General features: G+C 47.7%; 1 protein-coding gene across 2 annotated transcripts in view; it reads left to right on the top strand.

Moving 5' to 3' along the window:
- The window catches only part of IMPA2 (inositol monophosphatase 2), a 42,801-nt gene extending 20,592 nt beyond the window's left edge, over window positions 1-22,209 (top strand). The window contains exons 3-8 of one of the 2 annotated variants that reach the window (XM_025865153.2): window positions 2,792-2,896; window positions 5,170-5,215; window positions 7,203-7,311; window positions 19,571-19,679; window positions 20,422-20,573; window positions 21,662-22,209. In XM_025865153.2, the coding sequence (XP_025720938.1) occupies window positions 2,792-2,896; window positions 5,170-5,215; window positions 7,203-7,311; window positions 19,571-19,679; window positions 20,422-20,573; window positions 21,662-21,777 (637 nt within the window). In that variant the 3' untranslated portion in view covers window positions 21,778-22,209. The remainder of the gene's footprint in view (window positions 1-2,791; window positions 2,897-5,169; window positions 5,216-7,202; window positions 7,312-19,570; window positions 19,680-20,421; window positions 20,574-21,661) is intronic. The other variant, XM_073888073.1, reaches the window with a different exon arrangement.

The following is a 22,209-nucleotide window of genomic DNA, read 5'->3' as shown; positions in this document are numbered from 1 at the left end:
GAACTCTTGGGCATGAATCCACTGCTGGGAAGGTCCAGGGCTCGGCGTGGTTCCTTTGAGTGCTTCCTACCCTACCAGAAATGCTGTGCAGGACAAAAGCTGTGTCAACAGGAGCATTGTGGGTGCTGCTTTGAACATGCTGCTTGGTGACCCTGTAGACCACGTCCGTCCCACCTGTTCTGCTAGTGAGCCAGCAGGCCTCCTGGCCCTGCGTGTCCTGAGAAGCCCCACCGGTGCACCACGGGCTGTGCTTCCTGACAGGCGCGTTTGCTGCCAGTCCTGCAGAGATGCTCTTCCCTCTTCCTTCAGTGAGACCCCACAACTCTAGTAGGTACCAGCTTCCCACTTAAATCAGGTTTAAAAAGGAAGAAATTTCCACATTCCTCCTCAGTTCCTAGGAATTTATCTTTGGATGTGAGTCACTTCCATTTCTATCTTGACCTACTAGCAAGTCGTCTCACTGCTTTATCAACCTTGTGCCCAGTTTAAGATTTGGCACTTGATCCCTATATGTGTGTGTTTTTAGGGTGTGGACCCTTTTCTTTGGAAACATAATCACAAGCCATTGCATGGGAGGAAAATCATGTAGTTATAGAAGAAGACATTGAAAAGAGATGTAGTTCCTTAAGTCTTTGGCTAAGAAAACTTGGCAGAGCTCATCCCACGCATAATCATCAGTGATTCTGCATGCCTGTCACCTGCCTCCCCACTGTGGTGATCAGGAGTCAGCCTGCCTGGCTTGGCTCCCCCGACTTCATGTCTTTCCTGACGCCGTGTCTGCCGTGTAGACCTGCCTGCCTGGATCACATGATCCAAATGACCCAAAACTCCGCGGAGGGGAATGTGGGGAGGGGCACAGTTTCCAGCAGGAGGAGGGGACCAGGAGCATGCATCCCTAGATTGTAAGCTTCTGAGCTCAGGCTGCTGGCCCAAGCTTTCTCTGCACTGCAGCTGTTTTTCAGGGGATGGATTTCTCAGGCACCTTCGTCGGTGCTGCCGGGCCCCAGTGCTCTGCCTCTCCTGCGGGGGTTTCTCCAGGGGCAGCAGCTGGGGCCGGTGGAAACACATAACCAGAGAATGATACATGTTCACTCCTCCCACACACGGACCGATTTCAGATCCTTTATCAGAGAGGGGGGTAGACAACTCTGTGTGTGCATGGATGGTGTGACTTTCATAGTCCATGAAATGGAAAGGGGTGGTCCCAGATGAGTTACGGGGCATGTGACAGTGCTGGGGGGATGAGCAGGGACATCAGAATGCACTGGTTCTTCTTTCTCAGTGTTGCAGTTGAGGACAGCACTTGAGATGCAGCTAGTGAGAGTAAAGAACTTCTTAGTTTTTTGAAATTGCATTTAATTTCAATTATTTAAATAGTTCGTTAAATTATTTAAATAGTTTGAACCAGTAGCTCGTTGGTACCATTGGGGCGGAGCAGTTAGAGGTTTCCAGCTCAGTGTTTTTATTGACAGTATGATGTCCATCTTATCTGCAAGTTCATTGTTGCCACATCTTAGGATACCCGGTTCCTCTAGAGAAAGTGGTTTCTGGGAGCACTTCGAAACTGAGCAGGAGGAGCCAAGCAGCTGCCTAATGACCACAACTGGCGACACACCAGATGCCACAGGAGGACAGATAAATGAGCAGGACTCATGTATCCTTCTCAGGACAAACATACTATCTTCAGGCCTCCTTTTTCTCCAGTATAGACTGGACATAGCATGAGAACCTGCTAGAAAGCTCTCCACGAGGCCTATATTCACTCATAGAACACGTGTTTGCTCAGCACTTGCTGTGGACCAGGCCCTGGTGACAAGGCAGTACACGGGACGAAGGCCCCACTCTTGCTGGACCTGGGGTTGTTACGTGACAGTTAGAGACATGGGCCAAGCACTCAGTGTGCCAAGCCCTGTTGAGTAAGCTTTCGATCGGGATGTGTTTTGCTTGTTTGGGTTCCTAACGGAAATAGCCTGCTCAAGTGAGGATGGTTCCGAGAGGGCTTGTCTGTAGATGACTAAGTGTAAAGGCAAGGGCCGGGAACAGGGGCCACTCTCGCTGGTGTAGGACAGTACACAGCCTGAGTCCTGGGCTGTCCGTGTTCCTACAGGCTAGGGGGTACCAGAGCATAAAGGAGAAGGTGTGGCCCACCGAGGGGCTCCTAGGCCAGATACCAGGGTGGCAAGGGCCTCAGGAGATAGGGCAGCTCCTGTTGAGCCCGAATGGTGGGCAGATACAGTTGTCACCTCGTCTTCAGTTCAGAGGAGGCCAGGCTGGGGACAGACCTGGGAGGTGTCGGCTGTAGATGAAATTCAGTGCCTCGGGTCCAGCTTCAGTCCACCCCAGCCACAGCACCACTAGTGGGAGAGCTAAAGCCCGAGTCCTGGGCCCTGCTCCCTGGCGAGTGTTCCTCGTGCTCTATCATTTGTCTTTGGCCTTTTCTCCTCCAGACTAAAATTAGAGCAGAGTTTAGCTTTGCGTTATAAAGTCTGTTTCCCAGCATTCTTCATTCTCGTGTTTGTCCCCCTGGCCCACTCACACGTCCCGATGCTTTCCCAAAACTCTTACGTTGAGGTGTCACTTCATGTTTTCTAAATCCTGCTGAGTAAGTAGGCTAGCAGACAGATCAAAAAGCAGATGGTCCTTTACAGACTCTGCCTCTGTTTGACCCAGAGAAGCCATAGTGAAATCTCTGCTGTGTCTGCTTTGTCTTTGATGGGACCAGAAGCAGTTTGAAGTACTTTGTCTTGAGTTCTTGGCGAGTTTTCTCAGGCTGAGCCCCTGCCCACCACAGGTTCATTGCGGAAGAGTCTGCAGCCGCCGGGGCCAAGTGCGTGCTCACCCCCAGCCCCACCTGGATCGTCGACCCCATTGACGGCACCTGCAACTTTGTGCACAGGTGAGCATCAGCACGGGTCGCCCCTGTTCTGGCCCTTAACCTGTCCTCTTCTCTAAGACTTTGTCTTTTCCAAAGCAGCATTCTTTGAGGTAGGAGTATATAAACAAACCTCTAGTACGTTGATAGTCTCATTAAAAATGTGGTCATGTATTGATCTTTTTTAAAATGAGGTTTTCCATTTCTGAGATACTCTCAGCATGTAGGAAATACTCATTTGTTTAAAACTGTTGTGTTTGTCATCTTTAAAACGTTGGGTTGAATTAAGAAGGACCCCTTAAGGAAGCCCTTGGAGAAATGAGCAGGGCTATGAAACAAGCATGTGCAGCCCAGCAGCCTCAGGATCCCGGGTGTGGACAGCAGCACCCGAGGGCTGGCGTTCCAGAGCTGCCCGGGGAGGTGAGAGTAAGCCTAATGCTTACTCTCGTAAGGCGTCATGAGACGGGATGAGGAACCCACTGGCAGCGGGCCAGGCCTAGTCTGACTGAGCAAATAACAGCCAAAAAGCAGAAGGTTTCAGGGAGGTCAGAGAGGCCCTCGGGGAGAGGGGAGGCAAGCCGCAGCTCAGGGAGGTGATAGGGACATGGCCTCGACTCCAGAAGCTCTGACCGGTGTGGGGTGTGTCAGAGCTGTCCAAGGACACAAGAGCACCGAAGGTGACCTGATTTCCACAGATGGTTGGTTCCACGACACGAACACACGTGGGGCCTCCTGGAGAGCTGGTTGGCACAGGTTCCGGGCCCCTCCCCGGTCCCTTCCAGGCCAGGCATCCCCTGCATGTGCGTTTCTCAGCACACAGGCGACACCAGCAGTGCAGAACCCCACTCTGAGAGCCCCCTCCCCAGATGAGCAGGAAACACTCCGTTTCCTTATATAGAGTGAAAAAGTAGGAGCACAGCCAGACTAGGGGGGGCTTCGTTCCCGGTGCTGTCCTCTGTGTTTTGCATCAAATAGTGTGTTTATTTGTAAGTATGTAAAGTCATCCTGATCTATCATGTTAATCATCACCCTTTTCTTAACGTGGGTTATCTTGAGAATTTAGTCTGTCATGCCCACATGTTGCCTTTTGAGGAATAGTGCCATCTGGTGACCGCCACAGCGTCAACAGACTAATGTGAACTAAAGCGTGACAACCCCCCCCCCCCCCGGGCCGGAATCCCGTGGAGCCTCAGGTCTCTCCTCGTAGGTGTGTTTCGCTGAGTGAAGCTCCCGTTCTTCTGTCTCACTTGTCATTGCTGTGCTGGTAACAGGGACAGGGTGGGCTGAGCCGGGTCATGTGGTGAAACTTACACAACCACCAGAGGGCCTCTTGTGGGCCCCAGTGGCCCTCAGCTTCCAGAACACCTTCAAGGCCCACAGCGTAACGATCCTTGTGGCCTAAAGACGTCAGAAACCTTTGCCCACTGCAGCTGAGGTAGTTTCTGTTCATTCTTGTGTCCGGCAGCATCAGGGCTGAAGCAGGTGGGGGCAAGAGCTTTCCCAGGTACTAAAGTGGAGCCTGGCGTGTGGTGTGTTTGCTCGGTGAGCCAACCACCAGATGACTGTGCCAGCCGCCGCAGCCTCAGTCTAGGCTCACCTCTGTGGAGGACTGGTTTCATAGTTTGCCTGTAGGTTAGTAGTACCCAGCTTCTTCCTACTTGCTGGTAAGCTCTGCTGATCTTCACATAAGAGAGAGATTATCTTGAAGAGGTACAGCAGCAGCAACAAAACCACAAAATAAAACCGCGGGCAGTCTGCGATGTCACAGCCCGCCTCCGATGGCTCTGGCCCAGGCCCAGGCCTGCAGTTGGCTGCCTGGGAGCTCACTCAGGAGATAGGGTGGGGGGGGGGGTGTTGTCACCCAGATCCGGCCTCTGGGGGAAGGCTGTGATGCCGCCTCCTGGGGGTCCCTCCTCACCTCACCGGGGACATAGGTCTGGCCTTTTTGGAGGTCTCTACTGTCCCTTTATGTCTCTGAAAACCGGAAAGCTGATTATTAAAATCCCTCTCAGTTGGGTACTTGATGGTCATTGTTGAATTATAGCAGTCGTACACGACATTCAGAATACTTCTTTCAGGGTCAGCTATCTTACACACCATGGTCCACTAAGCCTATTTGTCTTGGAAGCAGTTAGTGAAATTGTGGGAAGTAATTTAAAAAAAAAACAACAAACCCACCCACACTGTAGAAAGGTCCTTCTGTGCCTCCAATGACAATGTTGCATAGCATAGCCACACAGAGTTTGCATGAGACCATTTACGTTTTAGAGTGTAAACCATTCTGTTTTTCTTTGCAGATTTCCCACTGTGGCAGTAAGCATTGGATTTGCTGTAGACCAAGAGGTATGCGGTGGATGGGTTCCCCCAGGCCGGTGGTCCTGAACCCCTTGGGCCTGGCTTAGCATTGTCCTTTTTGGATTTGGTCCCCATACTCCTGTTTTTCTGTCTTTGTCATGTGCCTTAGTCATGACTAATAAATCCAAGCATGTATTTTTCAGATCCAAGAAAGTAAACAAAGGAACACTGGTTTTGGGGTGTGTGGGTTTGGGGCTCCATGGCCAGCCCACCCCCATGGTGGCAGGCCCTTGTTTCCACCATGGTCTTTCTGTGATGCTGCCAAAGAAGCGTGGAAAGGAAAGTTCTGAGCAAATACTCCATGTTAGTCCCCCTCTAACCCCTGGGGCGTGCGATCTAGTCCCACACAGAAAAAACTCCTGTTTTTGGAGGACATTTTTAATCCCCGTCTTTCATTAGTTCTTCTCCATCTTTCCCTAGCTGTTAGCCTGAGAACACGGCTGCCTCAGGGTTCCCATCACCCTTGGAGCTAAGTGACAGCATGAGACCCACATCAGGGGCATTAATCAATTTAAGCAGCAATGCTGAGGAAAGACTTCACTTCTGTGCATTCACCACAGTTACATTTAAATAGGACTGGGGGTTCAGTGTTCTCCAAAAGCAGCCCTCCCCTAGGCACTGTTTTCTCATCTTCATTCTCAACACTAGCAGCGATGTCCCTGGCATGGAGACCAGGAGATATTTATACCTGCATAAAAGGTGAAGGTGAAGATGCAAAAGAATTTTAATATCGAAATCTGGTTAAGGAGTTACATGCTCACTTGTTTCTCTGTTCGGTGTCATCGAGACCAAGTAGGAGGTTGAGCTATAAGCTCAGAGGGTGACACTCATGACGGCATGTCCGTAGCTGGGTGGGGGGGGACAAAACTGCGATGGGCGGGCAAGGTCTCCGGGGGCGAGGCCTGCAGCTCCGATGGGCCTGGTGTGAGTGCGTGCAGGTGGGCCGGGCGTGTAGTGGAGGGCTCTGGTCCAGGGGCGCAGTCCAGCCTTCCTCACCCTTTTCTCCTGCTAGCAAAGGCCTCCGGGCCACCCGACCACCCTGGGGGCACAGGGTCTAGAGGCCCGCATGGTTCTAGGACAACTCTGATTTGGAAACCCCCTTAAAGCCAGGGTGGTGGGAAGGAGGGAAGATAAGTAAGTGTTGCTGGAAAACTGACTGAATGATCCTCCCAGCAATAAACCCTTTTCCTGCATTGTCAGGGAGTCCATTCCACTGTGGTCGAGCTCACCCCAGGCCAGCCGAGACTCTTCCCAAGAGACTAGGCCCAGGTCTCTCTCCATTTTCCAGCGAGACGAAAACATGGCCAATTCCCAGACCACACACACTTGCCCCTGTTAACCCCGAATAGTGACGAGTCGGTGGAGGCAAGAAACAAAGCACAGGAGCGTAAGGCAGCGTTTTTTTCCATGCTTGCCTCTTCTTTTCACTGTTTGTGACTGGGAGGCTGCTTTCTGAGGCGTTTGTCACCTGCTGTACGCAGCATGGCAGTGGTTTGGCGCCCCGCCTACTCAGTGCCGTGCCCCTCCTTGGTGAATCCCCTCTCCCGCTTGGCCGTCCTGGAGTCCAAGTCCATCGGCTTTACAGATGTATTCTTAATTCTTCACACGTCAGCAACTTTGAGGGTTTCTGTGGGGGTGCATTAGTCACAAGTAGCCTTCCCCAGCCCCCACCCCCCCCAAACATGAGGCCTTTCTGAAGAGTTAAGCTTTTTCAGTAACTTCCAATTACTAATGCTTGATTATGAGTTTAATTTTTAATAAAGCTGTATTCGTTTTAATATATTTTTAAAGGCAGTTTGCTTTCATGTCTGGTTTTGAACCGAGACACTAATTTTTTTCCAATTCCCTTTTGAAAGGTAGTTTCCATCACATTGGTCATAACACCTAGAATCCTTCCCCTTTGAATTACTGTGTTACTGTCTCTGTCAAATGAGTGAAGCACGTTTGTTTTCCGTCCTGCCCCTGCACCCCGCAGCTTGAATTTGGAGTGATTTACCACTGCACAGAGGAGCGGCTGTACACGGGCCGGAGGGGCCGGGGCGCCTTCTGCAACGGCCAGCGACTCCGGGTCTCCGGGGAGACAGGTGGGGCTTCATGCGGCTCGTCTCAGCTCCTTTCAGAGTGAGAAGTGTGAATGGAAAATGCCAAATCACCATCCTGGGAGACGGTGCTGGAACTCCCCTGCTGAGGGTTCAATTTCTTTAGGGACGTTGCGTCCCTGAGGACCTGGAAAGCCAGCCGGTTCTGGGTCTTCATGTTTTTGTGGATGTGGCCAGGAGCTTTAAATAGTCTCGTTCTGTTTTACCCTCGAATATTTCAGCTTTCATGCTCAGAGAAACCCAGTCACCAGTATGGTTTGGTCCCTAGCAATCCAAGGACAAGGGCAGAGTCAAAAGCGTGCTTGGGCCCTCAGAGCGTCCAGGTGGACGTCGGTCATCCCGCCGTCCCCGGGGCGATGTCACCCAGATGCAGTCCGTGGCCCCCTGGGTGTGGATGGACTGTCGCTGGTTCGGTTTCCGTAAGATGGGTGGCCATGGAAATGAGTCGTGTAAATAAGTGATGTTTCCACACACCACAGCGTTATTCCTAAACCAGAACCTCAGGGACATCCAGTAGCTTCTATAAAGCGACTGTGGTTATGTCAAACTGTGTATAACTGTGTATCGGTAACAATACACCAGCTTAGGCTTTTCAGGGTCTTTTGGGCCTTTCTTTCACACCGATGAGGTCAGTGATACTTTTTCACATTGTGGGACAGGTACTGTCCTGTAGGGGGCAGAAGTCAAAGAAGAGCCCTAGCCTCGAAGCAGCTAGATGAGGAGAGACTTTGAAAGCTCCCTCATGTCCGCGTTTGGGTGTAAAAAGGTATTAAGCACAGTTGCTGCGAACCTCTCACTTGCACATCTCCGCAGCAGGACACCATGAGGCATGCTCCCGCTTTCTTCATTCTTCCTTTTCTTTTCTGCCTTGTCTTCCTCCCCGGATGATACCTGTGTGTCTAGATGGCCTCAGAGGCAATGAGAGGAGTGCGGTGTGTCCCTGCCCTCCAGCTGCCCCTCAGTGAGTGAGGAGAGTAAGTGTTCCAGCTGTCATCTGTGGTCTGGTGAGAGTGTCGCCGATCAAGGGGCCCTGGGTGGGTGGGGGGACAGGAGCCCTGTGTGCCTGGAGCCGCCAGTGCGGCCCCGCGGGGAAACCAAGGAGGCTCCCCCAGGGGCCCCTGAGAGTCACGCGCACGCCCAGGGGAAGGGGAAAATCACATGAGGCTTCAGACAGAGGTAGGGCCGGCAGGACACACTAACCAGGTCCTGCTTCTGAGTCCCAGAGAGATTCCAGAACAGCCTCCAGCCCTGCCCCGCGTCTCCCTCTCCCAGAAATGTTTTGTTTGGCTGTACAAAAAGTAACGTTAATTGTAGGTACACATGCCAAGAGGTAACCACTCAGGCCAAACTGTGTAAGTCAGTAGTGAGGAAGCATGTCATTAAACACGCTTAAGTGAACTTTGCTCTATATTCCATTCGGTTAGAACACTCAGCTCCATTCACACACACACTTGGCTTCCTGGTCGGCTGCCTGTGTGGCTCAGTGGTGCATGACAACTTCACGTCCTCAGCAGGGCTCTCAGCCCCACGTGGGCAGGGCCTTTGGATCACCTCTACATCTGGCCAGTCGTAGGCCCTCTGGTCCTGCGCAAACCCTGCCACAAACCACTTCTGCAGCACAGCTGGGGCTCCTGCCTGTCTCAAAACTGCCCATGTTCTGGAGCTCATTTGTTAAAAACTCTAAAAAGAGTCTGATGTGCTGTTTTCGGCGCTGGTCGTTTAGTACTTGCGGGGTGACGAGGTTTCTATGGAGAGGACAGAGCGCACCCTGCGGCACAGTCATTAGGTGTCATGCGGACCTGGTTGCAGTCCCAGTTCTGCCCCCCTCCAGTGCTGTGAGCTCTCAGTTAGCCTCCCGAACCTTCGTCCTCATGTGCTAGGCGGGGTGACGTGATGGGCACTGAGGACTAAATGCAGTTCTCTGAGGGAAAGTGCTCAGTAAAGTCCCCGGTACATGGTACCCAAAGATGAGAGTCGTTATCAAAGAAGAAACCTCAGTCTTTGCACAAGATCCTTAATGCCCATTGTTAAGGTTAGGACACGTTTCTGGAGGAAACAGGACACCCACCACTGATCCTTCTATCTCCTTTCCTTACTCCTTTCACACCTTTCCAGGAGGCTTCCATTTACAAAGTAAAAAGCAAACAGAACTACACTGGATGGGGTAGAGGATGCGATTGAGGCCAGAATTTCAGTTAGAACCTTTTTCTTCACATCCCACCATGCGGAATTTCAAACACGTATCAGGTAGACAAAGTACAGTCAACCCACATGACTCACCATGTGTCCAATATTGTCAACTCAAGGCCAACCCTGATAGCGCCACCCAGTTCCCACCACCCCCAGCGAGTCCCTGATACAAATCTGAGACTTAGTATCACTTTCTAGTCAGTATTTCAGTATGTATCTCTATAACATACATGATTCTTTGAAATGCATAATCACAATACCAATGACACACCCCTCTAAAAATTATCACTCCTAAAGTCATCAAATACCCAGTGTTCAAATTTCCAGTTGTCTCATCCTGTGGGAAACAGCCCTTCCAGGCCCCACCCTGAGTTCTCAGGGCTCCTTGTGGCTCTTGGGTCAGTCTTTGTTGCTAGGTCTTCTAGGTGAACAGAGCTAGGAAGTTGTCTTTAAATATAAAAAACATTATGAGTTCACACTGGTGTTTTCAGTTCATATTCATGACGACAGGTCTCTCTACCTAACTCTGTCTATGTCTCCTCTCCCTGTGCTGGAACCCGCGTGCGCAGTGACACCAGGAATGATAAATTCAGTAATGTCACACAATCACTTTTCCTCTTTATCTCACAACGTACACCAATTATAGATTCTAAATAAAAATACTGGCCTACTAACGACAAACCACTACCCAAAGCAGTTGGAAGGATGTTTTGTGTTGTCTTGTCTTTTAGAGTTCTTTCCTTCCTTAGTGAACGTCCCACAAGGGTCTGGAGTTGGACTGCTGTGAGAATCTCTGAAGTGGTTCTTTGTTCCCTTCGCCTATGCCACCAACTGAGGATAATCACTTAGATGCAGTTGTTTTACTTTGTTTTTAATTTAGGAGGACTAGTTTTTAAAAAATTGATTTTATTTTGTAATTATATAAGGTATTATATATAATTATATGACATATATAATTTTATAATATATAATTATAAAAGGTACATTGTTCCAAAGTCAACTCTATGAAACATAGTATATTTGAAGAGGTTTAGCTTCTGTCCTTGCCCTTTAGTCTCTTCCTCCCCCTGAGGAATACCATCTAAAAAGTGGTTATTGTTCCATTGTGTATTTTAGGTATGTGTATGTTTATTTTTTTTTTTAAATAAGCAGCTGTTTTTTTTCTCTTTTTGCTTTTATTCTCTGTTTTGGTATAATTTTGGTATTTAGAAAGGTTTATATTTTTGTTCCAATGATTTCCTTTATATAAAATTTTTCTATACTATCCCTAGTCCTCTCTTTTTTGGGTTACTGTCTCTTGGTTCCCTATTCTCAGTAATATTTAAGTTAGCTTGTAACTTCTTCTTCCCCCTCCTCATATACTCCAGTATATGATTAAAGCACAATAACCTTTTACTCTCAGTTACAACAAGGCAGTTGGCTAGCTCATCCTACTAGTCACACCCTCTCCTTGTTACCTTTCCACTTTCGTTGGTTGTGCTGTATGTGTGTTGGTTGGCAGGTCAGCCAGCCACATGTGCGATGCTCTCACCCTAGAATTATCGGTTAGTGGGTAGTCTTGGTTCCACAAATAAATTAGATTTAATACCCCCACCAGCCCTTTATGTTGATGTATCTCCAGTCATTTTGGTTGTGTGAAGCTCAAGCTCATTCACTAGTACAGCATTTCTCAAACTTTTTGATCTTAGGACCAATACATTTATACGATTTTTTTTAAAGATTTTATTTATTTATTTGAGAGAGAGAGAATGAGAGATAGAGAGCACGAGAGGGAAGTGGGTCAGAGGGAGAAGCAGACTCCCTGCTGAGCAGGGAGCCCGATGCGGGACTCGATCCCGGGACTCCAGGATCATGACCTGAGCCGAAGGCAGTTGCTTAACCAACTGAGCCACCCAGGCGCCCTACATTTATACTATTGAAAAAATTACTGAAGACCCCCAAAGAGCTTTCATTTATGTAAGTTATCTGTTGGTATTTATGCATTTGAAACTTAAACAGAAACTTTTAAAATAAGCAACTCATTACATGTTAACATGAATAATATATATATATATATATTTTTTTTAATGAGAATCCATATTTTCCCAAACAGTTTTTCATGAGTAGCCTTGTTTTACATTTTCTCCAAATCCCTTTATAATGTCTGGTTTAAGAGAAGACAACTGGATTCTCATATCTGCTTCTATATTCAGTCTGTTGTAATGTATTATCTTGATGTATGAAGAAGATCAGGTCTTACACAGATTAATAGTTGGAAAAGGGATGAGTGAGGAATATTTTAACAGACTTTTCAGATAATCGAGGATATTCTTCTTTGATGCCACACCCAAACTCAAGAAGTGGTGGTTTCTTAAAGGTTAGTTGCAGTGTGAAATCTAATGACATATCAATGAATTTTTTTGTACCCTGTGACTGTGAAATCCATTGGGCAGTCTCCTACTTTGAATGGATCTTTTGCTCGTGGATGACTTTGTAACATCATGCATTGGTCATTTGGAAAATATGGGTTCACTGAGATTTTCAGGGTCTTTTAAATGTTTACCTATTACATCTTAAAATGCTAAGAAGTCATATTCATTAGTATCACCACTCTTATGAGAAATCTTTTAAGTGTTGGGAAGGTGTCAAGCTTTTGGTGGTAGATAAAAGTCTTCCCAAATTCTAATTTCCCCTTGAAAGCTTGAATTTTATCATTGGCAGCCTTAGCAATTGAAGTGATGGGCTCATTTCTTTCATTTTCAAGAAAATGTCTTCCAGATACCCAATTCTGAATCTCTATAGCTTATCTAAGTCCTCCATGTGTACTTCCCACCTCATCACACAGAATATTGAAAAGACGTGTGCTTAGGCTTCAAGACTTAATACAATTCATAATATTTGCAGCTTCTTCATTCTGGAGTAAAACTGACACATTTTCCCCCAGAACGTAAGTGTAGCAGAGAAGACTGCAGTGACCACCAGAACCGGGGTGCCCTGCCTTGCTTTATCTACTCTGTGCAAGTGTTAATACCATGAAAAAGGCAAATAATACCTTAGTTTAACTTCACAGATTCCTGAAAGAGGCTCAGGAACTACACTCCAAGAACTTCCTCCAATTGGTCTTTCAGGAAGACCTCCTGGGAATAATAATTAGAATCCTTCCCTGTGCTCTTATGTGTCCATAACAGCTTATCAGTGGCCTTTATACTTGGACACCCGTTCTTCTGGTAGTAAAACACATGGCTCACATTTTCTTGTGTTGACAGTCTTTAAGTTGTCACAGTCATCTTCTGGCATAACCTTGTTGTTGAAAAGTCTAAAGACAGTTTCATTTTCTTTCCCTTATAAGGGACTTCAGTTTTCTGCTTGAATGCCCAAAGGATTTTTTTTTCCTCTTTCTTTAGAGTAAAGTAATTTTAATAGAGTATATCTCAGTGTTCTTTGTTTTCAGTTTCCTAGGCACATCATGGTTCACCATTTCTTTCTTCCTTTTTTTTTTTTTTTAAAGATGTCACGGTACACCATTTCAGTATTCAATTTCAAGACTTTTTTTTTTTAAATTTCAGAAGAATTTTCTTGAATTATAGTTTTTAGTATTTGTTCATTTCCAGATTCTTTTGTTTTTGTCTTCTGGGTCTTCTATTATACAGATGTTGGATATTCTCTGCTTATCTTTTCTATTTGTCACTTTCGCTTTAATCCTTTTTACCAGTTCCACCAATTTTTTTTTTTTTGCCCTTCATTTCTTATAAAGCACAATCTATTCTGTTTATTTATTCTTTTTCCTTCAGTTTAGTCTTATTTTCTGAAATATTTTCTTTTCCAAGTCTTCCTAAGTTCTGTCCCCTCCACTTTCTAGTTAGGCTGTTTTTTAGTGTATTTTTTCTTTCTTCCTTTCTTTCTTTTACATAAAAGTACTTCTGTTTTGTGGACAAATCTTTCTTTCAATCCTTGATTGACTGGAGAGATGTTGTTCTTCTCTTATTCTTTTTTTTTTCACCTGTAAGTGTGTGTGAGACTCACCCATCATTCTTTTTTTTTTTTTAAGATTTTATTTATGTATTTGACAGAGAGAGACACAGCAAGAGCAGGAACACAAGCAGGGGGAGTGGGAGAGGGAGAAGCAGGCTTCCTGTGGAGCAGGGAGCCCGACGTGGGACTCGATCCCAGGACCCCGGGATCATGACCCGAGCTGAAGGCAGACGCTTAACAACTGAGCCACCCAGGCGCCCCACCCATCATTCTTTTTAATTATTTGTTTCTACTTGAAATCTGTATTCCTGAAATTGGGAGGAACTTGTGGAGAGTGGGGTTGGGGGCGAGTTCGGGACATTTTTTGTATTTTTTTCTAGCTCTAGAATTTGGAGTTTACTCCCATGTATTTCTGTCCAGTGCTGTATTCTTCCCCCAAGAGGTCCTTAGAAGTCAGTTATGAGAGATCGTAGGGCTGGTGGCTCCCTCCCTTCGGCCCTGGCCATGCACCCTAGTGCCACGGACTCATGAACTGGGGTGTGCATGGCCCCTGTCCATGTGAGCTTCTCACATTGGCCCACGCTGGTTTCCAGGGAGTGGCTGTTGGTGATTTTGAGGTTCTCCTGTTCTGGCGTGCAACAGGTTCTCAGTGCTTCTCTGTTCCTCCTGATGACATGTGGTCTTGTGGCTGTTGGAGGTTTCCTCCACCCACTTGTGTTTCGTGGTTTGGATATACTTTGTGGATGTAGTTTCTTTCATAGATGGTGTCTGCAGTTTTGCGTTTTTGCTCTCGTAGTTGTTCTGTTTTCATCAGAGGGGATTTGGAGAAGTTAAAAACTATGTGGCTGTTACAGAGGTTTCCAGTTCTTCACCAGAATTCTAAACAATACTTTTTTCCCTCAAATTACTTGTTTATTAAGAACAAGTTCTAAACTATTTTAAGATAACATATTGAACTGAAAGTCAAATACCATAAAATTAACCATTTTATTTTATTTTTAGAGAGAGAGCGTGTGGGGGAAGGGGAGGGCAGAGGGAGAGAGAGACTCTTAAAAGCAGGCTCCACGCCCAGCAGGGAGCCCGACGCAGGGCCCGATCTCACGGCCGGAGATCAAGGCCCGAGCCAAAATCAAGTCAGACGCTTAACCAACTGAGCCACCTAGGTGCCCTTAAAATTAACCATTTTAGAGTGAGCCATTCACTGGTAATTAGTGCATTCACAATGCTGCACATTCACTTGGGGCTTCAGGTTCTAACCCTGTGCCCCTGAGCACCTTTTCCCCACACTCTGTCTCTCCCCCAGCCCCCACCAAACCACCAACCTTTCATCTGTCTAGTACTTACTTTTTTTTTTCTAGTACTTATGTTTTTAAGTTAAATAGAATTAAATTTTATTTTCATATGAGTAGCTGTTAATGGTCTATAAGAAGTCTGAAAGAATTAGGACATGTGTGTAAAAATACCCACTGGTGTAAGTGCTGTCACGGGGGCTCTGTGTTCAGCAAAAGCAGTTTGTGTTCATAGGGGATGTTTCCCAGACGTTAAAGCATGATCAACTCCTTTTCCATGAGTACATATTTTGGTGTCTACAAATGACTTCTTCTCTTACCTTTAAGTTGTAAAATTTCTCTTAAGACAACACTATTCTTTGATACTTGGGGTATTTTAACCTTGCTGAGCCAGAACAAGGGTTTTCAAACTGTTGGAAGTCTATTAATGGACGATTTTTTTCATCCTAAAATCTGTTGAAAAAGTATACAGAGATAACCCACTTCAAAATTTTTGGATTTTTTTTTATTGTGGCAAAATATATATAACATAAAATTTGTCATTTAAAATGTGTAATCTTGGGTGTGCCTGGGTGGCTCAGTCGTTAAGCATCTGCCTTCGGCTCAGGTCATGGTTCCAGGGTCCTGGGATCGAGCCCCACATTGGGCTCCCTGCTCGGCAGGAAGCCTGCTTCTCCCTCTCCCACTCCCCCTGCTTGTGTTCCCTCTCTCGTGTTCTCTCTTTCAAATAAATAAAATAAAATCTTAAAAAAATAAATGTGTAATTTAGTGTGCCTGGGTGGCTCAGTTGGTTAAGCAACTTCCTTCGACTCAGGTCATGATCCCAGAGTCCCGGGATCAAGCCCCGCATCGGGCTCCCTGCTCAGTGGGGAGCCTGCTTCTCCATCTGACCCTCATGCCTCTCATGCTGTTTCTCTCTCTCTCTTTCTCTGTCTCTCAAATAAATAAATAAAATCTTAAAAAAAAATAAAATGTGTAATTTAGTGGCATTAATTACATTTACAGTGTTTTCCAACCATCACCGCCATCTGTTTCCAAAATTTTTATCTCTTCAAATGAAACTCTCTACCCATTAAGCAGTACCCCCCCCACAAACACACCCATGAAATTACAGAATATTTTAAATTAAGAAATATATACATGGGGGGATGCCTGGGTGGCTCAGTGGGTTGAGCGTCTGACTCTTGATTTCGGCTCAGGCCATGATCTCAGGGTCCTGGGATCACCCTGCCTCAGCTCCGCACTCAGCAGGGAGTCTACTTGGGATTTTTTCCCTCTCCCTCTGCGCTCCCTCTGCTCGCTCATGCTCTTTCTCTCTAAAATGAATAAATCTTTAAAAAATACATATATATGTTAGCATTTGATTGAGCTAAAATATGGTAAATATAGTATAAGGGATAACAAAATGCAAAAATCAGTGATTATGGGTAGCTAGAAATAATCATAAGATGATAAATATTGTTTTGTCTGTGGCAAAATAAAACCATAGAGACCATTTTGCCTGTAGGTGGCAGCACTCAGGCTTCCTTTTTCCTTGTTCTTGATGTCATTTGGGAAAAAATATTAGCCAGAGTGAGAAAGAATGGATACATTGCAGCGGGAGAGGGAAGAACTGGATACAGAGATATTTCCTCACAGATTTGAAAACTATGGGAAGAAATCCTTTCTTTCACATAATCACTGGACAAGCCTGAGTTTAAGTCTGGCCTCACCACCTAAGGGCCGCCTGACCTCGGGCAGGTCACTTTAGGCTTGGTTTCCCCACCTGTGAAGCCAGGGCAGTGCGGTAGTGAAGGCAAAGGAGGAATGGGATCGTAAATGTATCGTAAATGGAACAGAGGAGTGGAGGCATAAGTAGAAAGTGCTTAGCACTGGCCTGTCTGGAGAGACCAGGAGCTTGGTAAACGTGAGCTGTTTCCACACTTTGCTTAGTTTCCCTTTTTGAAATAGGCTTGTGGGCACTTAGTCTGAAACCCTCTGCTCTTCTTGCACCAGCCCTGCGTGTAGGGGTATCTACTTGTCTGGGCTGGCCCTCCAGGGACTTTTCTCTTCACTCACCCTGCAGCCAGCCCAGCCCTCCGATGAGGACAGATTGGGCTAGGCCTTGGCCTGAACAAGTAGTCACATTTTTTTAATGAGGTATAATTGCCATATAGCATTACATAGTATCAGGTGTACAGCATCATGATTCAACATGTGTATATATTGCAAGATGATCGTCACAGTAAGTCTAGATAACATCCAAGTAGTCACTTCTTAGGAACCTGATTAAAAGTAGGTGCTTATCTCCCTATCGAAATTGGCTTTCTAGTTCCTGGAAGGAAACTGTCAATGTCTTCCTTAATATCCTCCCAGGGTGACTGAGATCCTGGAGCCAGGAAACGCCTTATATGTAGGGATTATTCTCTTGATCTTAGCTTTCTGAGAAAATCACTCTTGAAGCATATACTGCAGAGTGAGGGATACTGTTAGGGAATTGATAATAGTACAGAATCATACCTTAGTGGGGAGGGGACGATGGTACTACTGATACAGCTTGGGGGGGCCAATTTGGAAAAAAATGATCAAAATCTAAAATATGCATACTCTCAGAAATCCCACTTCTATCATTCTATCCTGAAAACACTATCAACATAGGTGGGCAAACCTATAGAGGAGAAGAGACAGCATTGTTTATAATAACAGGAGTTGAGAATGTTTATCTGTGGGGGTGGCTGAACCAATGGCAGTCCTTCCACTGAGTGGAACAGCATGTGGCCCCTCATGAGTATGGAATGGTGGAGAAAGGTTTACTCGATACGTTGTGTTAATCAAACCAGCAAGTAACAGAATGAACTGCTTTTTTAAAGTACAGTGTTTGTGTGTGGGTGTGTGTGGAAGATTTGAAGTTAGGTAAGGAAATTAGAAGCAAGATCAGGCAACATGCCCTGCTGCTTCACTTCTGTTTCCCTCCTCGGCCTCCTCTAGGACACCTCGTCCTTTTTAATTTAACAGTCACTCCCCAAATTTCAATATGTTATCTTTCGAGAATGTTTATAACAAAAGAAATATTTATCATTCAGAATTCATCCCCCCCCACCAAAAGTGTTATCCCTAGTGATTAGATTCTTACACTAGCCAGCCAAATTCTACTTAACTCTAACATTCCTCTCATAAATTTTAAAAATGCTACTAATTTAACAAATCAACCCGAACAAGAAGACTCTTACCAATGTTGCTTTAATGCTAGTGTTTGAAGGAAAGTGCTCATTGCTTCAGTGACTGTTTGTTTAAAGCGCTTATTGTCCCTGGTTCCATTGATGTCATTTTCTTCAAAAGAGGTCTTCTTTCCCTCCCCTGGGAAAATATGTTTTCAGTGTGCAGCCCAGAGAGAGAATCAGGAGCTCGGGCAGTGGCCTGTCCCCAGGGATCCTGGCCGCTCGTGGCCAGAGCCCCTGGCACGCACACTGGACACATGGGAGATGCGTCAGTGGCTCAGCTTTGGTGCTGGTGTGCGTGGCAGGGAGTGATTCAGGCCTTGCCTCCTAGGCAGGCAACTGGTGTGGAGCCAAGCGATTTTGAGAAAGTGGTTTAAAGTAGACAACAAGAGCCTCTGATTTAAGAAAAGGGGAAACGGATCTAGATTCTGTCTGAGAGGAGGACCGTTATCCGGCCCCTCAGTGAAAGATTTTGCAGGTGTCGACATAGGATTGGACCCATTGAGAGACATAACTTATGGAGTGTGCTTCCCCTCCAGTTCGTGGAGTGGCCTGGTTCTGTTATCTGAATACGTTGCTGCGGCTGACTGCTCAGCCAGAAGGCCTGACCAGACATGACAGACTAAGTGTGGTTGTGTTTGGGCCTATAGCAAAGCAAAGACAAACTGCCTGTGACCGCCTGCCCGTGACTCAGGCATGGGAAGGGGGCCCAGGCACATCCCCTGGCACCCTCCGGCCAGCTTCCTGCTCCCGCCCCAGAACCAGCTGCTTGGCCTGAGCTCCCTGCCCCACCCCCCGCCCCTGTCCTGAGGTGGCCATAGGCCACAGGGTTGGCCTTCTTTACACCCAGTGGGGTTACTCCTGAGAACTCCCTTTCCAAAGTTGTTATTTAAAAGTTGCTTTCTCCACAGGGATGGTATTTCTATCTTTGTGATCGTAGCAGTTAGAGAAAGGTTTGTATTTTTTTTTTTAAAGATTATTTATTTGAGAGAGAGAGAGTGGAGAGGGGCAGAGGGAGAGGGAGAGAGAAACCCAAGCAGGCTCCACACTGAGCATGGAGCCCGACATGGGGCTCAATCTCACAACACCAAGATCAGACCTGAGTCAAAACCAAGAGTAAGAGGCTTAACCCACGGCACCACTCAGACATCTCTAGAGAAAGGTTTTTAAAGGCAGATGTACTTGATGAGGCTTTTTTTTCTTTTTTGTCTTTCAAACATTGGGTGGTCCCAGTTTGGAGTCATTTTGCTTTTATTTATGACTGAATGAGGGTGATTTTCATTAGCCACCTGACTCTTCCAGGTTCTTCAGTGCTAACTCTCCCTGAAAAGAGAGAGCTGAGAATCTGCTCCCTCTGAAATCTGAAACAGAAAGCAGCCTTAAAGGAGTGAGGACGGAATGGTCAGGTGCGGGTTTTGCTGACCTCTCTTCACCGTGTCCTTCCGTTTCAACACAGCTTATCAGAAAAACTTCGTGGCGCAAACCTCTCAACAGATGGTACTTTCACGAATGGGAAGGAGAGGCAGATACTTGAGGTTTGCTTCAGAGGGAACCCTGACTATTCAGTTAGAACCGAGACTTGATTTTCCTGATCACGGGGCATTCTTTCTACTGCAGATATCTCCAAGGCCTTGGTTCTAACGGAAATTGGCCCCAAACGGGACCCTGCCACTCTGAAATTGTTCCTGAGCAACATGGAGAGGTTACTGCACGCCAAAGCTCACGGGTATGACTTTTCAGTTCCCAGAACACCCCGGGGCCAAAGAGGAAAGTGCCAAACACACAGTCTTGCTCACAGCTCCCCGGGGAGAGAGGAAAAGATCCCCCGTGATGGGAGGTGGCCCACCCGCGCCCCACGCGGACGCCGGGGGAGCCGTGTGTCGCTTCAGCGGCCAGGGTGCTACCTCGTGCAGCCAGCTGTCAGGGAACCGGCAGGAGACCTTTGTTCCTTTCCGATCAGCTTCCAGAAGCCAAGTGACGGACCTTAAGGCCCCCAACCAGCAAATCCTGTGTGGGCTTAGAGCCCTTCAGAAATGACATTACTCCAGCAAATATTCAGGAAAAGTAAATCCAAGTCCAAGTGAATCTGCTCCCACCTCTCACCCTCTCTAGGTCTGTGCTGTACTAGCCCCACGAGGCAGTTTAAATTTAAGGGAAAGGGCGGTAGAGTTAAGACTTGAGTTCTTCAGTTGCAGTGGCCGCATTTCAAGTGCCCAACAACCACGGGTGGCCAGTGACTCCCACCGTGCAGAACGTTTCTATCCTCACAGGAAGTTCTCCTGGGTGGCACTGCTCTGCACCCCGGGTCTTGAATCTAGAACTTATTAGAGAAGCCCCGTGGCTCATGTTTAATGACTGGGAATGCCCGGCAAGGGGGGTGACTTTGGATGACGTCAGCTGTTTAAGAGACATCCGACTCGGGCCCAGCGGCACTCACAGGAGCCTTTGCCCCCTTCCCTCTCCTCCAGGGTCCGAGTGATCGGGAGCTCCACCTTGGCGCTCTGCCACCTGGCCTCGGGGGCCGCCGACGCCTATTACCAGTTTGGCCTGCACTGCTGGGACCTGGCTGCTGCCACAGTTATCATTAGAGAGGCAGGTGGCATTGTGATGGACACTTCAGGTGAGCCCCTCCGACCCTCGGCCCGCAGTCCATCCCCAGGGAAGTGACGGCAGGGACCAGACCCAGTGTCCCACCAGCCCCAGCGTCTGCCAGATTAGAGCCAGTAATACTACCAGACCAAATGCCCCCCCGCCCCCAGAGTCTGTTGGTGAGAGACCGTGTGAGGACATTGGAAAAGCAGTGGGCCAGTGCCTTGTCAGCTTTTGTGCTTTGCTACGCCACGCCCCAGGGCAGGGAGAGAGACCCCAGGGTCGGGATATGGCCACATAGTGGCAGCACCACCACTGTTCACTTGCGTACACTTGACTGTTTTCTAGCGTGCATGTTCTGACCCCACCAGATCCGATGAGGTGGGCAAAAGAAGCATCACGCTTGCCAACCCGTGAAGAGGAGGCTAGCACCCCCACACCCTGTAATGAAGCACGGGGTCAGCGTGGTGTACGGTGTCAGCACGCTGTGAGGTTTTAGGGGAATGGACCCCAAAAGGTGGCCTGTCCTTCAACTTCAAGGTCCTCATGTCCCAGTGACTGACCCCCTGGGGGCAAATCCCATAGCGTCTCTGCCCCCGTAACTCTGCTTAGCTTCAGGCAGACCCCTCCTAGTCTAACTTTTACGAACAAGGGATCTGAGACTGGGTCGATCTTTTTAGATCCCATTCTCTAGCTTTTTAGTCACGACTTGTTAGCCGGCCTGCGCTGGGTTACTGCTCAGACAACCCCACCCAGACCTGCTAGGTTGGCACTTCCATCGCATGGGGTCCCTGGTGCCACCCAAGCAGCAGACAGTTGAGAACTCTCCCCTGTCCTGGTCCAGCTGGTCCTGCGAACCTCAGTCCCGATAGCCGGACCTGAGCCTACATTCCCCCAGCGCAGCCTCAACTGCTCTCTTGCTGGGACAGCAGAGCGGGTGCTGAGAGGCTGCACCCTCACTCGGGTCAGGCCCATGTCCAGACCTTGCTGTTTGGTCCCGCCTCGCACCTGGCCCGGGACCTTTGTTTTCCTTGGAATGTGCGTGTGCCGAGTCCTCATTTGGGACTGTTCTGCCTTCTCCAGGAACTCAAGCGCCCTCTCTTCTCTCTCTGTCCTCAGGTGGACCTCTCGACCTCATGTCTTGCAGAGTGGTTGCTGCGGGCACCCGAGAAATGGCGATGCTCATAGCTCAGGCCTTACAGACGATTAACTACGGGCGGGATGATGAGAAGTGAAAGGGAGCAGAGAGGCAGAGAAGTGTGACCCACGGACTGGGCCTTCCCGGGAATGCTGGGGCTGGCGGTGAGCCCCAGGGACGAAGCTGCCTTGAGCGGCCTGCACGCATCAAGTGTCTCTGACAAGCCCCAAAGGGAGGTGTTATGCTAAAGTATGTGGCTTTCTGGTTAAATCCACGTCTTTCACCGGGATGCGGCGTTTAGCTGGTGTCTCTCTTTAATCTCACACAGCCCTTACCAGGCTCGTACAAGTTCTTCTATCAGGGCCAAAACCCCAATCTCGGATGATGTACGTATTAAAAATTCAGTCTCCATTTTTTCCCTCCAGAATGTAAATCTCAGGTAATGCGGCTTTAGAACTGCTGATAAAGCGGACTTGTTCTCAGGCCCTCCCCCATGGTACTTCAGAATGCAATAAATCAAAGTAATGGC

The sequence above is a fragment of the Callorhinus ursinus genome, unplaced genomic scaffold (genome assembly GCF_003265705.2).
Source record: "Callorhinus ursinus isolate GAN/ISIS: 27379988/994484 unplaced genomic scaffold, GSC_fseal_2.0 scaffold86, whole genome shotgun sequence".
Lineage (NCBI taxonomy): Eukaryota > Metazoa > Chordata > Mammalia > Carnivora > Otariidae > Callorhinus > Callorhinus ursinus.
The sequence above is the reverse complement of the archived record's forward strand: the minus strand, read 5'-3'. Positions and strand labels throughout refer to the sequence as shown.